The 15,741-nt window shown below is 38.2% G+C and overlaps 1 protein-coding gene and 1 long non-coding RNA gene across 2 annotated transcripts; one reads left to right on the top strand and one right to left on the bottom strand.

The window, feature by feature from the left end:
• Positions 1–833: 833 nt before the first annotated feature.
• Positions 834–5,023, bottom strand: LOC146739217 (uncharacterized). Its single transcript, XR_014930054.1, has 2 exons — positions 4,662–5,023; positions 834–1,078 (listed from the first exon to the last, which is right to left on the bottom strand). It is a non-coding gene; the product is annotated as an uncharacterized LOC146739217 (long non-coding RNA).
• An 8,077-nt stretch (positions 5,024–13,100) lies between these two features.
• LOC146739216 (uncharacterized) lies at positions 13,101–14,580 on the top strand. Its single transcript, XM_085502636.1, has 3 exons — positions 13,101–13,203; positions 13,634–13,844; positions 13,946–14,580. The coding sequence occupies exons 1-3, from the start codon at positions 13,129–13,131 to the stop codon at positions 14,578–14,580; spliced, it is 921 nt and encodes a 306-aa protein (XP_085358762.1). The 5' UTR covers positions 13,101–13,128.
• Positions 14,581–15,741: the final 1,161 nt, after the last annotated feature.

Genomic DNA, 15,741 nt, shown 5'->3' with positions numbered 1-15,741 from the left:
CAGTTGAAATGTAAAGCTGTGTTTAAATTCTATCTTGGGAAGTGTTTTTTCAATAATTTGAAAATGTTTATTGAAACTAAAATGAATCAACATTGTTAATTAAAAAAATAGTTTTGTTTGAAACTTGTCAATTGATTGTTAATAGATTAGTAAATATACCTGACAATGGATACCAACATACCACTGGTGATATGTACATTGCTTTTGCCCAATTGGCACCTTTTTGTGTTAAATTATTCAATTAACAGCTTGAATAATATGTTCTACAGTAGTACTATGCACCATTCATTTTTAGTTTGTTAAAATAATGAAACAAATAATTTGTGTTTATTAATTAACTAATATTTTCCCACATTTGAATGTAATTATTTCTCTGGAACCCCTGTCATATGAATTACTGTAGTAATGACCTGCAAGTTAAAAAAAGAGATGAAGGTGTTTTAAATACATTGATCTGTGTCAAAATAATAAGGTATTTACTAGTAGTTCATTACTGGGATGGGGAATAGTTGTAAATTTAAAAGAAAATTAGTTTCATTACGTTTACATAAACCTTATTTTGCATATACCATAAATTTCATTTATTTAGCGATTTTGAAAATGTTCAGCAATTAGTCTGTCATGTGGCACTTGCGTGTGAAACTTCATATACTCAATTGTGTATTTCCTGACTTTTGAATGCTGTAAAACTATTTAATTTAACTGACATTTAATTTTAATGTTTTGATGTTTTTAGCATGTTCACTGTGTTTTAATTTCTTGTCAAGGAAATATTGAATTTTATTGTTATTTTACATGTTCACAACACAACACAACACAACACAACTCGAACATAGATCATAAATTACTTTAATTTGGAAAAGTTTGTGAATTTGCAAAAAATGGTGCTTTCTCATCACCATAATTATATAACAATTCTGCCCCTTCTGGTATGTAATATTTGGAAATCATAACCACACACGGCCTGTCATTAATCTTCAGTTGTTTTGTGACAATGTTGGAATGCTTTTTGGAATGGTTCAGGAAAAAGGTAATTCCACTTGTTTCCCACATCTTCTTTTCACTGTGTGGATTTATTCTGAAAATATATGGCCATGATGATATTAACATGAGTGAGTGAGTGAGTGAGTGAGTGAGTGAGTGAGTGAGTGAGTGAATGAAGGTGAGGGTGGGTGAGTGAGTGAAGATGAGGGCAAGTGAGTGAAGATGAGGGCGAGTGAGGGTAAGTGAATGAAGGTGAGGGTGGGTGTGAGTGAGTGTGAGTGAATGAAGGTGATGGTGGGTGAGTGAGTGAGGGAGTGAAGATGAGGGCGAGTGAGAAAAGGTGAGGGTGAGTGAGTGACGGTGTGTGGATGAGGGTGAGTGATTGAAGGTGAGGGTGGGTGAGTGAGTGAAGATGAGGGCAGTGAGTGAAGATGAGGGCGAGTGAATGAAGGTGAGGGTGGGTGAGGGTGAGTGAGTGTGAGTGAATGAAGGTGAGGGTGGGTGAGTGAGTGAGGGAGTGAAGATGAGGGCGAGTGAGAAAAGGTGAGGGTGAGTGAGTGAAGGTGTGTGGATGAGGGTGAGTGATTGAAGGTGAGGGTGAGTGATTGAAGGTGAGAGTGAGTTAGAGAAGACGAGTGAGTGAAGATGAGGGTGGGTGATTGAAGGAGAGAGTGAGTTAGAGAAGGCGAGTGAGTGAAGGGTGAGTGAGAGTGATTGAGTGAAGGTGAACGAGTGAGTGAAGGTGTGTGAGTGAAGGAGAGGGTGAGTGAAGGTGAGCGAGTGAGTGAAGGTGTGTGAGTGAAGGTGGGAGTGGGTGAGTGAGTGAAGGTGAGGCTGATGGAAGTGAAGCTGAGGGTGAGTGTGTGAGTGAAGGTAAGGGTGAGGGTGGGTGGGTGAGTGAGTGAGTGAAAGTGTGTGACTGAAGGTGAGTGAGTGAGTGAATGAGGGTGAGTGAAGATGAGACTGAGGGTGAGTGAGTAAGTAAAGCTGAGGGTGAGTGAGTGGGAGTAAAGATGAGTGAGTGAAGGTGAGTGAGTGGCTGAAGATGGGAGTGAGTTAGAGAAGGTGAGTGAGTGAAGACGAGGGTGAGTGAATGGAGGTGTGGATGAGAGTGAGTGAAGATAAGGGGGAGTGAAGGTAAGGGTGAGTGAATGAAGGTGAGTGAGTGAGTGAGCGAAGGTGAGCGAGTGAGTGAGTGAAGGTGAGAGTGAGTTAGAGAAGGCGAGTGAGTGAAGGTAAGGGTGAGTGAGAGTGAGTGAGTGAAGGTGAGTGAGTGAGTGAAGGTGTGTGAGTGAAGGTGTGTGAGTGAAGGTGAGCGAGTGAGTGAAGGTGTGTGAGTGAAGGTGGGAGTGGGTGAGTGAGTGAAGGTGAGGCTGATGGAAGTGAAGCTGAGGGTGAGTGTGTGAGTGAAGGTGAGGGTGGGTGGGTGGGTGTGTGAGTGAGTGAGTGAAAGTGTGTGACTGAAGGTGAGTGAATGAATGAGGGTGAGTGAGTGAGTGAATGAGGGTGAGTGAGTAAGTAAAGCTGAGGGTGAGTGAGTGGGAGTAAAGATGAGTGAGTGAAGGTGAGTGAGTGGGTGAAGATGGGAGTGAGTTAGAGAAGGTGAGTGAGTGAAGACGAGGGTGAGTGAATGGAGCTGTTGATGAGAGTGAGTGAAGATAAGGGTGAGTGAAGGTAAGGGTGAGTGAATGAAGGTGAGTGAGTGAGTGAGCGAAGGTGAGCGAGTGAGTGAGTGAGTGAGTGAAGGTGAGAGTGAGTTAGAGAAGGCGAGTGAGTGAAGATGAGGGCGAGTGAGTAAATGAAGATGAGGGTGAGTGAGTGAGGGAGTGAAGATGAGGGCGAGTGAGAAAAGGTGAGGGTGAGTGAGTGAAGGTGTGTGGATGAGGGCGAGTGATTGAAGGTGAGAGTGAGTTAGAGAAGACGAGTGAGTGAAGATGAGGGTGGGTGATTGAAGGAGAGAGTGAGTTAGAGAAGGCGAGTGAGTGAAGGTAAGGGTGGGTGAGTGAGTGAGTGAAGGTGAGCGAGTGAGTGAAGGTGTGTGAGTGAAGGTGGGAGTGGGTGAGTGAGTGAGTGAAGGTGAGGCTGATGGAAGTGAAGCTGAGGGTGAGTGTGTGAGTGAAGGTGAGGGTGGGTGGGTGAGTGAGTGAGTGAAAGTGTGTGACTGAAGGTGAGTGAGTGAATGAGGGTGAGTGAGTGAGTGAATGAGGGTGAGTGAAGATGAGACTGAGGGTGAGTGAGTAAGTAAAGCTGAGGGTGAGTGAGTGGGAGTAAAGATGAGTGAGTGAAGGTGAGTGGGTGAAGATGGGAGTGAGTTAGAGAAGGTGAGTGAGTGAAGACGAGGGTGAGTGAATGGAGGTGTGGATGAGAGTGAGTGAAGATAAGGGGAGTGAAGGTAAGGGTGAGTGAATGAAGGTGAGTGAGTGAGCGAAGGTGAGCGAGTGAGTGAGTGAAGGTGAGAGTGAGTTTGAGAAGGCGAGTGAGTGAAGATGAGGGCGAGTGAGTAAATGAAGATGAGGGTGAGTGGGTGAAGGAGTGAGTGAGTGAAGGTAAGGGTAAGTTAGTGAAGGTAAGGGTGAGTGAGTGAAGATGGGAGTGAGTGAGTGAGTGGGTGAGGTGAGTGAGTGAAGGTGAGGCTGAGGATGGGTGAATGAAGGTGAGTGGGTGAGAGTGAGTGAATGAAGGTGAGTGAGTGAAGATGTGTGAATGAGTGAGTGAGTGAATGAAGATGAGTGAAGGTGAGAAAGTGAGTGAAGGTGAGGCTGAGGGAGTAAAGCTGAGTGGGTGAGGGTGAGTGAGTGAAGATGTGTGAGTGAGTGAGTGAAAGGGTTAATTGATGCGTCATTTGAGTATGACAGTGAATGGATGGGTGGGTGGTTGGTTGGATGGATGTGTTTATATATACAACAGTGAATCAATCTGTTGGTGAGCGAATGGGTGCTTGAGTTGGCAAGTGTGTAATGAGTAAGTTGATATAATGTACATATGACTGAGTGAATTAACTAGATTTAGTGTTGATTAAGTGAGCGAATGAAGCTATCTTTGGGTTGACAAATCAGTGAGCTAGTGGTAAGGTGGGACAGTTAAGTTATAGCGTGTGCGAGTTAAAATGGGTTAATGAAATGTGGGCAAGTCAGAGAGAAATCAATGTTTCACTCAGCAAGTCATTTGGTTGGTGAGTTAATAATATATGTCTGATTGTTACTGAATTATTTCGTTGTTAAGTGGGTGAGTAGAAAGGAATTTATTAAACAATGAGTCACTCATTTAGTCAATCAGTTGAGAGTAACGAGTGAATTGCGGTTGACCTAATGAAAGGGTGGCTTGATAATGTAAGAGTTGTGGGTGAATTAGATTTAGTTGTGAGTGAGTTTGTTGGAGGATGATCAAATGGGTGGGTGAGTGAGTTTGTGTGCGAGTTTGTGTGTGTCAGTGGGTTGAGTGTTTGAGTTCAATGAATTGGGGTGGGAGAGGGTAAGCGAGTGCGTGAGAATGGGTGAATTGCCATTGTGCGTGTGTGTGTGTGTGTGAGTGAGCTAGATGATAAGAGCGAGTGTGTGACAGCAAGTGCATAATTCATTTCATTAGTTTTACATTAAATTGTATGAAAGTAGTGTTACATATAACTACTAACACTAAGAAAATATTATGGCAAATATTGTGGCTGATTATATACTCACACCATGCCCGAATATTCCAGGTGATACATGCCACAACGTTCACCTGTTACCGCATACTGTCGTTCTAGTTGTTCAGCCTCTGCTCTGTCAATTATTTCTCCGTCGTACACCCCAATTATCTCATTTGCTTTTATATCTTGTTTTGCAAAGGCGCACTTTCCCGCTTCTCTAAAATCTCTGTTAACGACTTCAACCTTAATTTCAATGTAAACAAATATTGTTTTTTGTTTTGATTTCACTAGACTATTCTGGGGGTCTTTTAGTAAAAATCAAATTCAAAAATCGGCCCTCGAAATATATTTTCGATATAAAAACACTCTTTTATTACATGTACACTATACTAGTTACAAATAATTGTTAAATTAAACTATCATTGCCGTATATTACACAATATATAAAGCTAGCAAAGATATCATTCTTTTTGATTTCTGAGAATGTCGAAAAGGGACCCTGTTATGAAGCATAATTTCTAGAACACTTGGGTGCCTCGCTTTTCCGTGAGTTTTACCAGTGATCCCCTGGGAAGATCATGTACCAAATCTTATCGTCATAATACATTAAACAACAAAATATCTATTCTATATACTGAACTGTTAGAGTTACGAGCATCGAGTTACGAAAACATTGAGTTACAAATATTACCACGCCCATATTTTATAAATCACGCCCCTTTTTGCGAAACCACACCCAAATTGTAACTATGGCCAATCAACAGTTAACAAAACTTCGCGTTATGGGCAACATACTTAATAGTTGAACGTTAAAAAAAATCATGCTGCCTGTAACTCGATGTTTGGTTAACTGTTACTTAAAGTTCAAGTTACTAAATGTGAACCTTCAACAACTAAAAATGTATTTTACCTGTAACTCGGAATTCTGTTGACTAGTTAATCGAGTTACAGTTTGGACGAGGTCTCACAAAAGTGGGTGTGGTTTCCAAAATGTAACTTTTTTTGTAATTCGATGTTCGTACTTCGATGTCCGTAACTCGAACAACTTAGCAGCTCTCTATATTCTAACACAAATAATGTATTCTTATTATTAACTCGTTGTCAGTTTTCCATGAGATAACACTCATGTATAATAGCATTTGATTCGTAAAACATGTTTAATTTACTCATTTATTTCCTATTTCGAATTCGAGATAGAAACTCCTATAATAAACAGAGTATTTTGTTATGAAAGTGTAACTCATTTTAATGAAAACATGGGTGAAAAGAAATGCTAAATAATTTCGGGACAAACTCGTTCAGGAATATACAGAGCAAGGAAGGATTCGTCAATTATGCTATGCAAACATATTTTGAAATTGCAAATGATTATGCATTGATTAAAATGAGCTACATGTGACATAGTAATTATATTTCAGTATAGCAACATGCACCCCATAACAATATATATAATCTCATTATAGTGAGATGTTAAATCATTATACTATGGATGTACAAAATATTAAACCATTACAAATACTAAGACTTTTATTCTAGATTGAGATATTCCCTCATTATCAGGAGAGAACTCGTCAAATTTAAATATAAAGGTGTGAACTTTCCACAGATGTGGATCTCCACGTTTAATATATTTTGCTTAATAACTCTGCTTATTTTTTTGTAATTACGTTCCGCATTGTACCTGTATATATTCATCCCATTTTTTTCGTTTCAAAAAGTGTTCTGTTTTTTCTTTAATAGACATCGAGGATTGTTCCCTTCTTAGCCGATGTTGCCGCATATTCAACCCGCGATAACCTCGCTTACCACCCGAGGTGACTGGCGATATGCCATTATGGACAAGTGTAACCTTGATTTGCTGTAAAATACCACATGTCAAATGAGATACAACTTATGATATAATTATAAAATTTAAACACCAGTGGAAGTTTTGAAGGGTGACCCCTTGCCCATTTTTTTATTGTGTAATCTTTCCATTAGTAGTTATGTCAACGCATGTATTTTATTTCTTTATAGCTGACTAGTTTTAATCAATTGTCGTACTTTTAATCTGGTGTGTAGTTTCTTTACAAAACACAAATAATATATAAGACTGATCCCGAATTACACTAGCGTTTCACAATATTCCCTGCACATGTATAACCGATGTAAGCAATGTATAGTTTTCTGAATTTGTATAACGTTTACAATATTTATGTAACAAATCCAAACACAATGAAAAAAAGAAAGAAACTTGTCATTGTGAAATATTTCTCGTCTGTATTTCCTTAATTTGTGGTGATATGACAAATTCAATCATCGATCACCCGGCCACACAAAAGCACGTACCTTATGAAAACGAGTCTCACTAATCATTGACTGTGTCTGGCGATCATTTTTTGTCATTAATGATATAAAATTTTCATAATGAAAAAACAGCTCCTTTGATGTAATGATGTCACCAGGTTCTCGTGTGAAGCACAAATACTCCTCTACAAATAAGCTCAGAAATGGGCACTTGATTCCTATTTTTACTCCGTTGATGAGTTTGCGTACGTTGCCTTTGCTAGCCATCTTGAAATAATAAGACTCACTTGTCATGAATTTGACTGGGTGGAACGATTTGCGTAAAAATCAGAATGTGGGTGATAAATATACACGAGTATTCAATAAATAAATAAAATAAAATGTAATGTTACTACTATTCATGTGTATATATGTTCATTTTATTTTCTTCGCATAATAAATATATAAATGCAAATTCAATTAAAAACATAATTTTGCCTTCAATTTGTCACCCACTCTAGAAAGGATAATGGTTGTATACCTTTCACACGTGATTACATTCAGAACGACACACATAATTGAATGACCTTGGGTTTCAGAAACCACGGCATATAATTTCTGAAATGGTCTAATACATTCGCGTTCGTTCTCAACGCAATTTAAACACTGTTGCAAATTTCTATTTTGGTCTGCGTCACCTAGATGATGACCTATTTTTAGCACAACATCTACACGTGTGTACGACAAGAGACAAAAGTTGTCGCGTCCGTGCACCAGCACGTAATTACTTTTCAATTTAGCCACTCCACAGGACCGTTAGTTTACTAGTAAATGATCAAATATTATTTTTTCAAATCAACATATTTGCAAACACACACACAACAGTGCGCAGAAAATTAGCTTTTATAAAATGAATAATAACCCGTTATGATAGTAACGAGGTCCGAACCGAATTAAAGATTATATATATATGTATATGTGCTGCAACATGCTCGGTAGTCAGTAGGCGCAAGTGGTCGCGCATTTTTGGGGGGCGCGACTGCCGCTCACTTCCCCGCTGGTAGTGGAACTTTGAATTCGGCTCGAACTCGAAGCGTTATAGTAGAGCCTACACATAATTTTTAAGATGGCACCTTGAAATAACATTCTTGTGTGTGTTACAGTAATGTATTTTGAGAAACTTGTCATAAAAATCACTTCTTTTAGAACAATTCCTTGGTACGCAATGATAAAAAAATGCATTATTTAATTTCTCCAAAAAACAAATTTATGAAAAAAGAATCACTATAATTTGTCGAGTCGAGTGTGTGGTGACAATTCCGATTTGCTAAAGTTAGCTTCCATTATAATATTACCCAGACAAAGTTATCAGTCTAACAGTGAGTCAACTGGACCTGGGCTACTTTTAGACTTGATCAAATTGAACACCAGCTACTCCGTGCATAGGATGAAGTAAGACTACGAGAGATTTTCTGTAATATACATCGGCGAGGGCTTCATATCAGAAGAGTTCGACTAGGACTTAAAACTCCAAGACCAATCGTTGCCGTCGTATAAGGATCGGGAAAAATTAAGATCAAATATTGCATAACGCACTTACAAGCATTTTGAAAATCAGTAAAACAAATATCAATACACACTCGTTCACTCATCCTGTAGAAATTTGCAAGTAATCACTTTTATACGAAAATGAAGTCCATCTCCTAACGTTGATGTTCACGAAAGTGTCCTACGGTTGACCGATCATGACCTTGTATTTGTTATCAAAATAATTGGTCACGTCAACATATGGTTGTGACGTTGTTTTCTATTTGCTTGGCTAAATACGTCCATGCAACGAAATGTTTTTAACGTTATTCATTATATATCAAAGGGAACAGATGGAATCGCGTTACATTGATAAAACCAACAATACTTAAAGCAATAAAGGGTGTGTTATGTGGTATGTAATATAGATTATTGTGGGTCATTATAATAATAATAATAATAATAATAATAATAACTTTATTGCATCCTTAGAAATACAATGTTTCTATCAGTTAATAGCAATACGATGGTCATGATGACTGATCACGATTCTTGAGAAAACATATAGATATGTGATATATTTTAAGGAATTTCTCAGGAAAGAGTACCTTTTGTACCCACCACTAATCCTAACACTAACTTTCACCCCTCAATTAATTTGTGAACGTCCACTCTAGATATAACTGTAGATATACTTGGGAGGGCATATGCAATCAAATTGGGAAACGCAGGAGGGTCGGGTAATAGTGTTTGGTTTAGAAACTTATTCCATTTCTTATACATTTGAAATCCTTCAATGAGTCTTGTAAACAATTTTGCACGCAATTCTTATTTGGAAAGCAGACCTATGCCACAATTTTCAAACGAAAAATGTTATAAAACGCGAGGGCAACCTTCAAACTTATTTTGATGCTAAAAATACGGGTTTCACCTATGGTCATAATTGTCCATCGGAAACATTCTATCTCGGGTAACATTTTCCATTCGATTATACCACTCAATATCAGGTGCTCTATAGTTCTCATCGTTCATTTCTCATATGCAAACTAATAAACATTTACAGTTACACTGGTTAACCTGTTTGTATAACAATGTAACCGTGGTGTTTACTAATATACATAACAATAGGGAAGCTTTCATAAACAAACAATATACAAGGTGTTTCGTGCAAATCGCCCAGTTTTAATTTCAAATTGCCCCCTCCCTTCTAATGCAATGCTATCTTATTGCTGTGGTGATGAAATATTTGGGCGTGGTCATTTTTCGTATTTCGATGTTTTTGTAATACGATCTCCGTAAATCGAATAATTGACAGTCTCTCTTATTGCTACAATTTCACTAGTATTTGAGACGTCGATCCCATGCATTTGCATAATACTGTCACCGCTACTACTACAAGACTGAAACTCTTGTAGGGCACTCGCGTATGAGCGCAATAGATATGGCAACCTCAATCAGCGATCTCTCAGCCAACGAAAAATCTGCTCTAAAACTCAAAATTTTGGAAAAACGAATAGTTTGTGGCAAGTATGGGTGTTGGGTTTGGAGTGGTTCTACAAGCAGAGGGTACGGGACTTGTAGGATAACTCCGAATGGAGCAGTTCGTACTGTCCATCAAATTAGTTTCGTTGTGCATGGTGGAATGCTAAATCCGTCTTTAGAAGTGTCACACCTGTGCCATACTCGGGCGTGTTTTAACCCTTTCCATCTTGTACTAGAAAGCCGAATCCAGAATAATAGCCGTAAGAGTTGCGTGAGTGGATCGTCTTGCTGGCACCGCCCGTCATGTTTGATCTGATCAATAGACTGTGGTCTCCACGAGACCCAAAATGAAGATAAGGTAGAACGCGATGTAATCATAATTAAACTTGTATGTGTGCGTTATTCCCCCCCCCCCCACTGAGTGCGGGCGCTATATTTTACACGAACACATCGCCCTGAATTTTCGTCAACCGTGAATTTGTCTTTCTATATTAGATAATGTCAACGAAAGCAGCTCAAACAAATGCCGAACAGGGTTTGCATTCAGCAACTGGTACTGTTTCGTTAGAAATATAATTTAAACGAAAGAATCTTGTGATATTACGCATCGAATATGATAAAGGGTCAAAATTGCATTCACGTATTAGGTCATTGAATGTGTCCGAATATATGGAACCGATGATCGATACTGATAATTGTTAATACCGCCAAACATATTTTTTGTATGTAAATTGATTTAAGTTACGTTTCGTTACGGGTTTATTAAATGCATTCTTGTGTTATTGCCTGAGTGTGAAAGTTCCGCGATTACCGTGTGATCGTAACTGTGCGAGTCCTACGGATTCAACATGAACCAAGCATTTAGATGTAGACGTTTTTTTTTTTTTCTATTTCTTTTGCCAAACACTAGTATAATGTTCACGTTGATTGGTATGTATCAAACAAAGAACAAACTCAAAATATATCACTGTAAGCCGCTGTGACAGATCGTAAAATTAATACACGGGAAATTGGTCCGAACTCCCGTAAATCATAGTTAAAATGATTGAGATTTGATTCTTTATGAGAGCGAGTGTCATTGTAGCATGGACTTGTATAATCATATGCATAGTTATAGTGACTTGAAAAATTATCAATATGGTAATCACGCTGAGAATGAGGATAGGATTGTGATTGGTACTCATAGTCACGACGAACAATGAGTTTGGGCGTCTCTTAGCCAGTGCTAAACACTGTTTCATCCTTACATGGACGCAACTCGGACTAGCCTATATGAAAACATATGAGATTAGCTTAAATTTTAGCCCGTGCTTGGTGTAGCCAGATGACATAGTTAGCGCACAGTACCCAACAGCCAGTTGGGGAACGCTGTTGTTCTAAGGTGTGAATCGCATACAGTGCGCGTTGCTCTTCAGTGGGGAGACAGCGGTGACGTCATATCATTCTCGTTGGGAGCACTTCTGTTCTGTGTCACGTCTACAAATATTGCGTGTTTTTAAGTAAAGTCGGTAAATTTTATTTAAAGTTACAAGTCTCTATGTGATCATATCGGTTTCATGAAAATGCACGTGTAGTTTAAAATTCATATTCATTATACCACGACGGAAAGTTTCAACCCTGGTAAATCGCGTTACCACACCCAAAACAATCACATTCTTTATTTGTGATTTAATACTTGAATTGTTGGGTAATATTTATTAATTTATGCATAAGTGCCGAGGAGATGTTCATCTCAGTGGAGGAACTGTGGTTAGCGATACACATGCAAATTATAGTTTACATTAAACTTTTGACTAGTACTATATAGTCTACAGTACTTCGAGATTAAACTGGTTTCGTATTATTGTAGGGTCTATAATTCTAAACTACGTTGTTGGAATCAGAATTTTGTAACTTACACGAGGTCGAGGAAAAGTTATCGTCATTATCAACAACTATATAAATTGATCTGTGAGTTGAACAGCCCATTTAATTATGTCTCCCATGATGCACCAGTGCTAAACTGGGATTGTGGAACCGCGAACCTCAGGTTGCATATTTGTTTCTTTAATATATTCACAAGGTCGTACACAAATGCAACGTCAACTTCCTCTGTCAAGGAATGTGAATCTTTGTGCCACGCTACACTTAGTACGCATATGTATTGAACGATGGCCGTACGTGGAGGATTCTGTTATAATACCTGGTCATTTGAACAACCATGGGCTCATAGAACAGTTCAAAGACTACCTCGTAAAGGGTTATATAAACGAAAAGTAACTATCACGAGAAAGTTTGCAAAATCTACTACAGCGAGGAAAAACAGAGCATTTCCTTTCGTTGACCGGATGTCGCTCTCCTGTTCGTGTAACAATGACTGTTTAATCCAAACAGGCGTTCGAAATATCAGAATGATTCGCCGTGATTTTGACCTTAAATGCTATGATGAGCAGAATCTCATTTTAATACAACTAATGGATATACGGACGGTACGCCGATACAATTCACGCACTTATCATATTATTGATGTTACAATGAACAGAAAGCGTATCTGCCGTCTGGGATTTTTGAAAATCTTCGGAATCAGCAAGCAACGTATTGCAACTCTTATGGGGAAAAGAAGACCACTTTCGACAATTCAATCCGACCGCCGCGGAAAACACGGACTGCACCACAGATCTGTTGACAGACAATGCGTTATGGACATCGACAATCATATGGCAAGTTATACATTCGAATCCCCCCATTATTGTAATATTGGAAACACTGAAACAAAATATATGCCAGCTTCAAATAGTATTAGTAGTTGCTATCGCGATTATCTGAAGAAACAACGAAATAATAACAGACGATACGTTTCCTTTTCAACTTTTCGAACACACGTTTTAAAAAACATTGATATCCATTTTAAACGGCCTCGGCGAGATACTTGTCAGCGATGTGATGTGATGGCCAAAAAAATTAAATATGCAAGAACGACCGAGGACAAACGGCGTTTCCAGAAGGCCCTACAGGATCATTTGTCAATTGCCGAAACACATTATGGTAATATAAATTACGATTTTACAGTTTTGGCAATGAAACCACCCGACACACAAAACTGGGAAATTCCCGAAGTATTTTCGTAGCGGACTGAATTTGATCTCATCATGTGTTCAACCGCCGAGGGAGGGCACTATGTTACAGAAGACGAACCACTTGCTCTGCAATATAAATGCGTGGTGGTTAGTTGGAAACAGACATCTTGCTTGTCGGAACTAAAGATGGATAATTTTTGTTCAACGAATGACGTTGCTGTATTTCACTTAGATTTCTCAAAAAGCCTTCCATGTCCAAAGGTAAGACATATTAGTTTTAATGTTAAATTACATGCTCTCTATAATGCCGTACACTTTCATGTTGTTATCTAGATTACTTCACATAGAATTTGATTTAGATTACTTCATATAAAATAATTCTAGCATGAAGGTGGGATATTGCTTATTTTTTTTATTATCGGATAATTTGATAATTATAGATTATAGTACCATATGTTTATCAGGGAGCTCGCGATTCCAAAAATCCTGATTAAGACCCAACATCAAGCCTGTCTAATATCGATCTAATATCGGTCGTAAATTTCCATATTTAAACAGTCGATAAATTATTGATATCATATCGATCCCTGCTTTCCTCAGCTGACCAAAATTGATGATTCGAATTACCGTTCATAGACGATATATCATATCTAGTGCCTTATCTGATCTATTTGTTTATTTCAACCACTAGGTCTCCACTCAAGACTGGCACTTTCGCAGTAAATTACATCTGAGATGTCTTGGAGTGGACGTTGCTAAGACAAGAACTTTTCATTGTTTTCTTTGGGATGAAATGAACGGAGGTAAAGGTCCAAATGAAATCATCTCTGCATTCCAAAGCCTTCTCGTGCAACAGAATATAACCTCACGGCATGCTATTTTGAGTTCGGATAACCATCCAGGTGAATATCTTTTTTATATATAGTATATTTGTGCTAGACAATAATTTCGGGCATTGAGTGACAAGTTTGTTTTTCCTGACTTTCTTTTTTGCCATTTGCAGGTGAATGTTTAAACAATAAATTTATGTGGTATCTTCAGAGTTTAATTGACCAGGGAACTTTCCAGCGAATAGATTATAAAACGCTGTTAGAGGGACATTCATACAGCTTTGCAGATCGTCACTTTGGGCTGATTGAAAAGAATTCACGGAAACACGATGTCATAGAGCTTCCTACAGATTGGTTAAATGTGATAGAACAGTCGTCATTTGCGGGCCACTATAAAGCCAAACTGTTGACAATTGATGACATTTATGATTATTCTTCATACTTAAAAAATGAGTTTACATACAGGTACAAAGATGTCAACGGAATCAAATTTTCGTTTGACGAGGCTCACTATTTTAATTTTGGAATTGGTGAACGATTAATTGATGGTACTGTCAAAACATTTTCTCATCCGGAAACAGCCTGGGTGCGTAAGACTCTTGATCCGAAAGAAACTCCGATTGTTGTGTCGTTCAGGAAAATTAAGCAAATGACAAGAATAACAGATTGTCATTTACATACTCTTAGTAGAGAATTAAAACCATTGCCTGGAAAGGTGTTTCAAGACGTGAATGAATTGACGATAAAATATTTATCCCCACGCGCACAAGAATGGTATCAGGCTTTGCCAAAAGTCACGGAATCGTAAATATTTGCATATACAAATGTGTGTATTTGTGGTTATTTTTAATAACATTGTACGTGAAATTTTCTGATCTTATCTTTGCAAATAGTAATTTTAATATTTAGTAGACCCGGCAACGCAGTCTACTGATCAATGGGCATTGCAACCACTATATGGGACTTGTGTGACTTGAAGGAAACACAATAAGAAGTTTTATATATATGACAAATTAGTTGTATTTTTACCAAAAACTAAATGATAATTGTAGAGGTTGGTAATTTGCGAGAAGTGCTCACTATTTTAAATAAATACATGTATGTAGACGAACAAGTTTTCTTATTTTTTATATATGTTTCTTCACGGGTATACTTTGTAAACACACTTACGTTCACCCCTGTCAAGAAGGACCCATATATCATTTCAACGAATCACGATAATTTGTAATAATGATTAGCATACCCATTTGAAGTATTCCATGTTGCATTTGTCAAACTATTTCTGTAATTGTAACTCCCTAACATTGCTTGATTATTTCATTGACAACATTATTTATATACAAAGTCAAAATATATATTTTACCCCCCAATGGGACATGACATATCACATATGTTTTAAGTCAATCTAACGCCTACCCGTCCTTGACAAAGACGACAAGCGTTTTTCGAATTCTTGACATAGCAACATCTGTTTCCTGTCCTTGAGACAATTCTGAATTGAAAACCGAAATTCATGACCATCCCTTAATTTGCACTGTCGTGGATATTAGTTGAATACCATTAAAACAAGCTATCAATCGTCACTTTCAGATTAGTAGAGCAGATGTTACATATTTTAACAAAAACGTGCCCTAAAATCACATTGTGAGTGTCATGTGTGGTACTCTCATGTAACCAGCAGCACGAAATCATTTAGTCAGGACACAAATTGTCAGCTGCCCGTGTTGTTTGGCCACAACTATTTTTTTATTGACTCTGGTAGTATTCTGTAACTTTCCCTGGAACCTGGAACTTACTGGTACAGGGCACAATCTCCCCCACTGTGTGAGAGGGCGGACATTACTAAATTATACTGTATAGCCACCGGTATTCTGGTATCGGAGTGATCATTATAAATTCCAATATGCATCGGATAAAATGCAAACCGTGATTAATTAATTTAGATCTAAATGAGTTGTTTTATCTTCAT

Source organism: Saccoglossus kowalevskii, chromosome 8, assembly GCF_978046115.1.
Source record: "Saccoglossus kowalevskii chromosome 8, keSacKowa6.1, whole genome shotgun sequence".
NCBI lineage: Eukaryota > Metazoa > Hemichordata > Enteropneusta > Harrimaniidae > Saccoglossus > Saccoglossus kowalevskii.
The sequence above is the reverse complement of the archived record's forward strand: the minus strand, read 5'-3'. Positions and strand labels throughout refer to the sequence as shown.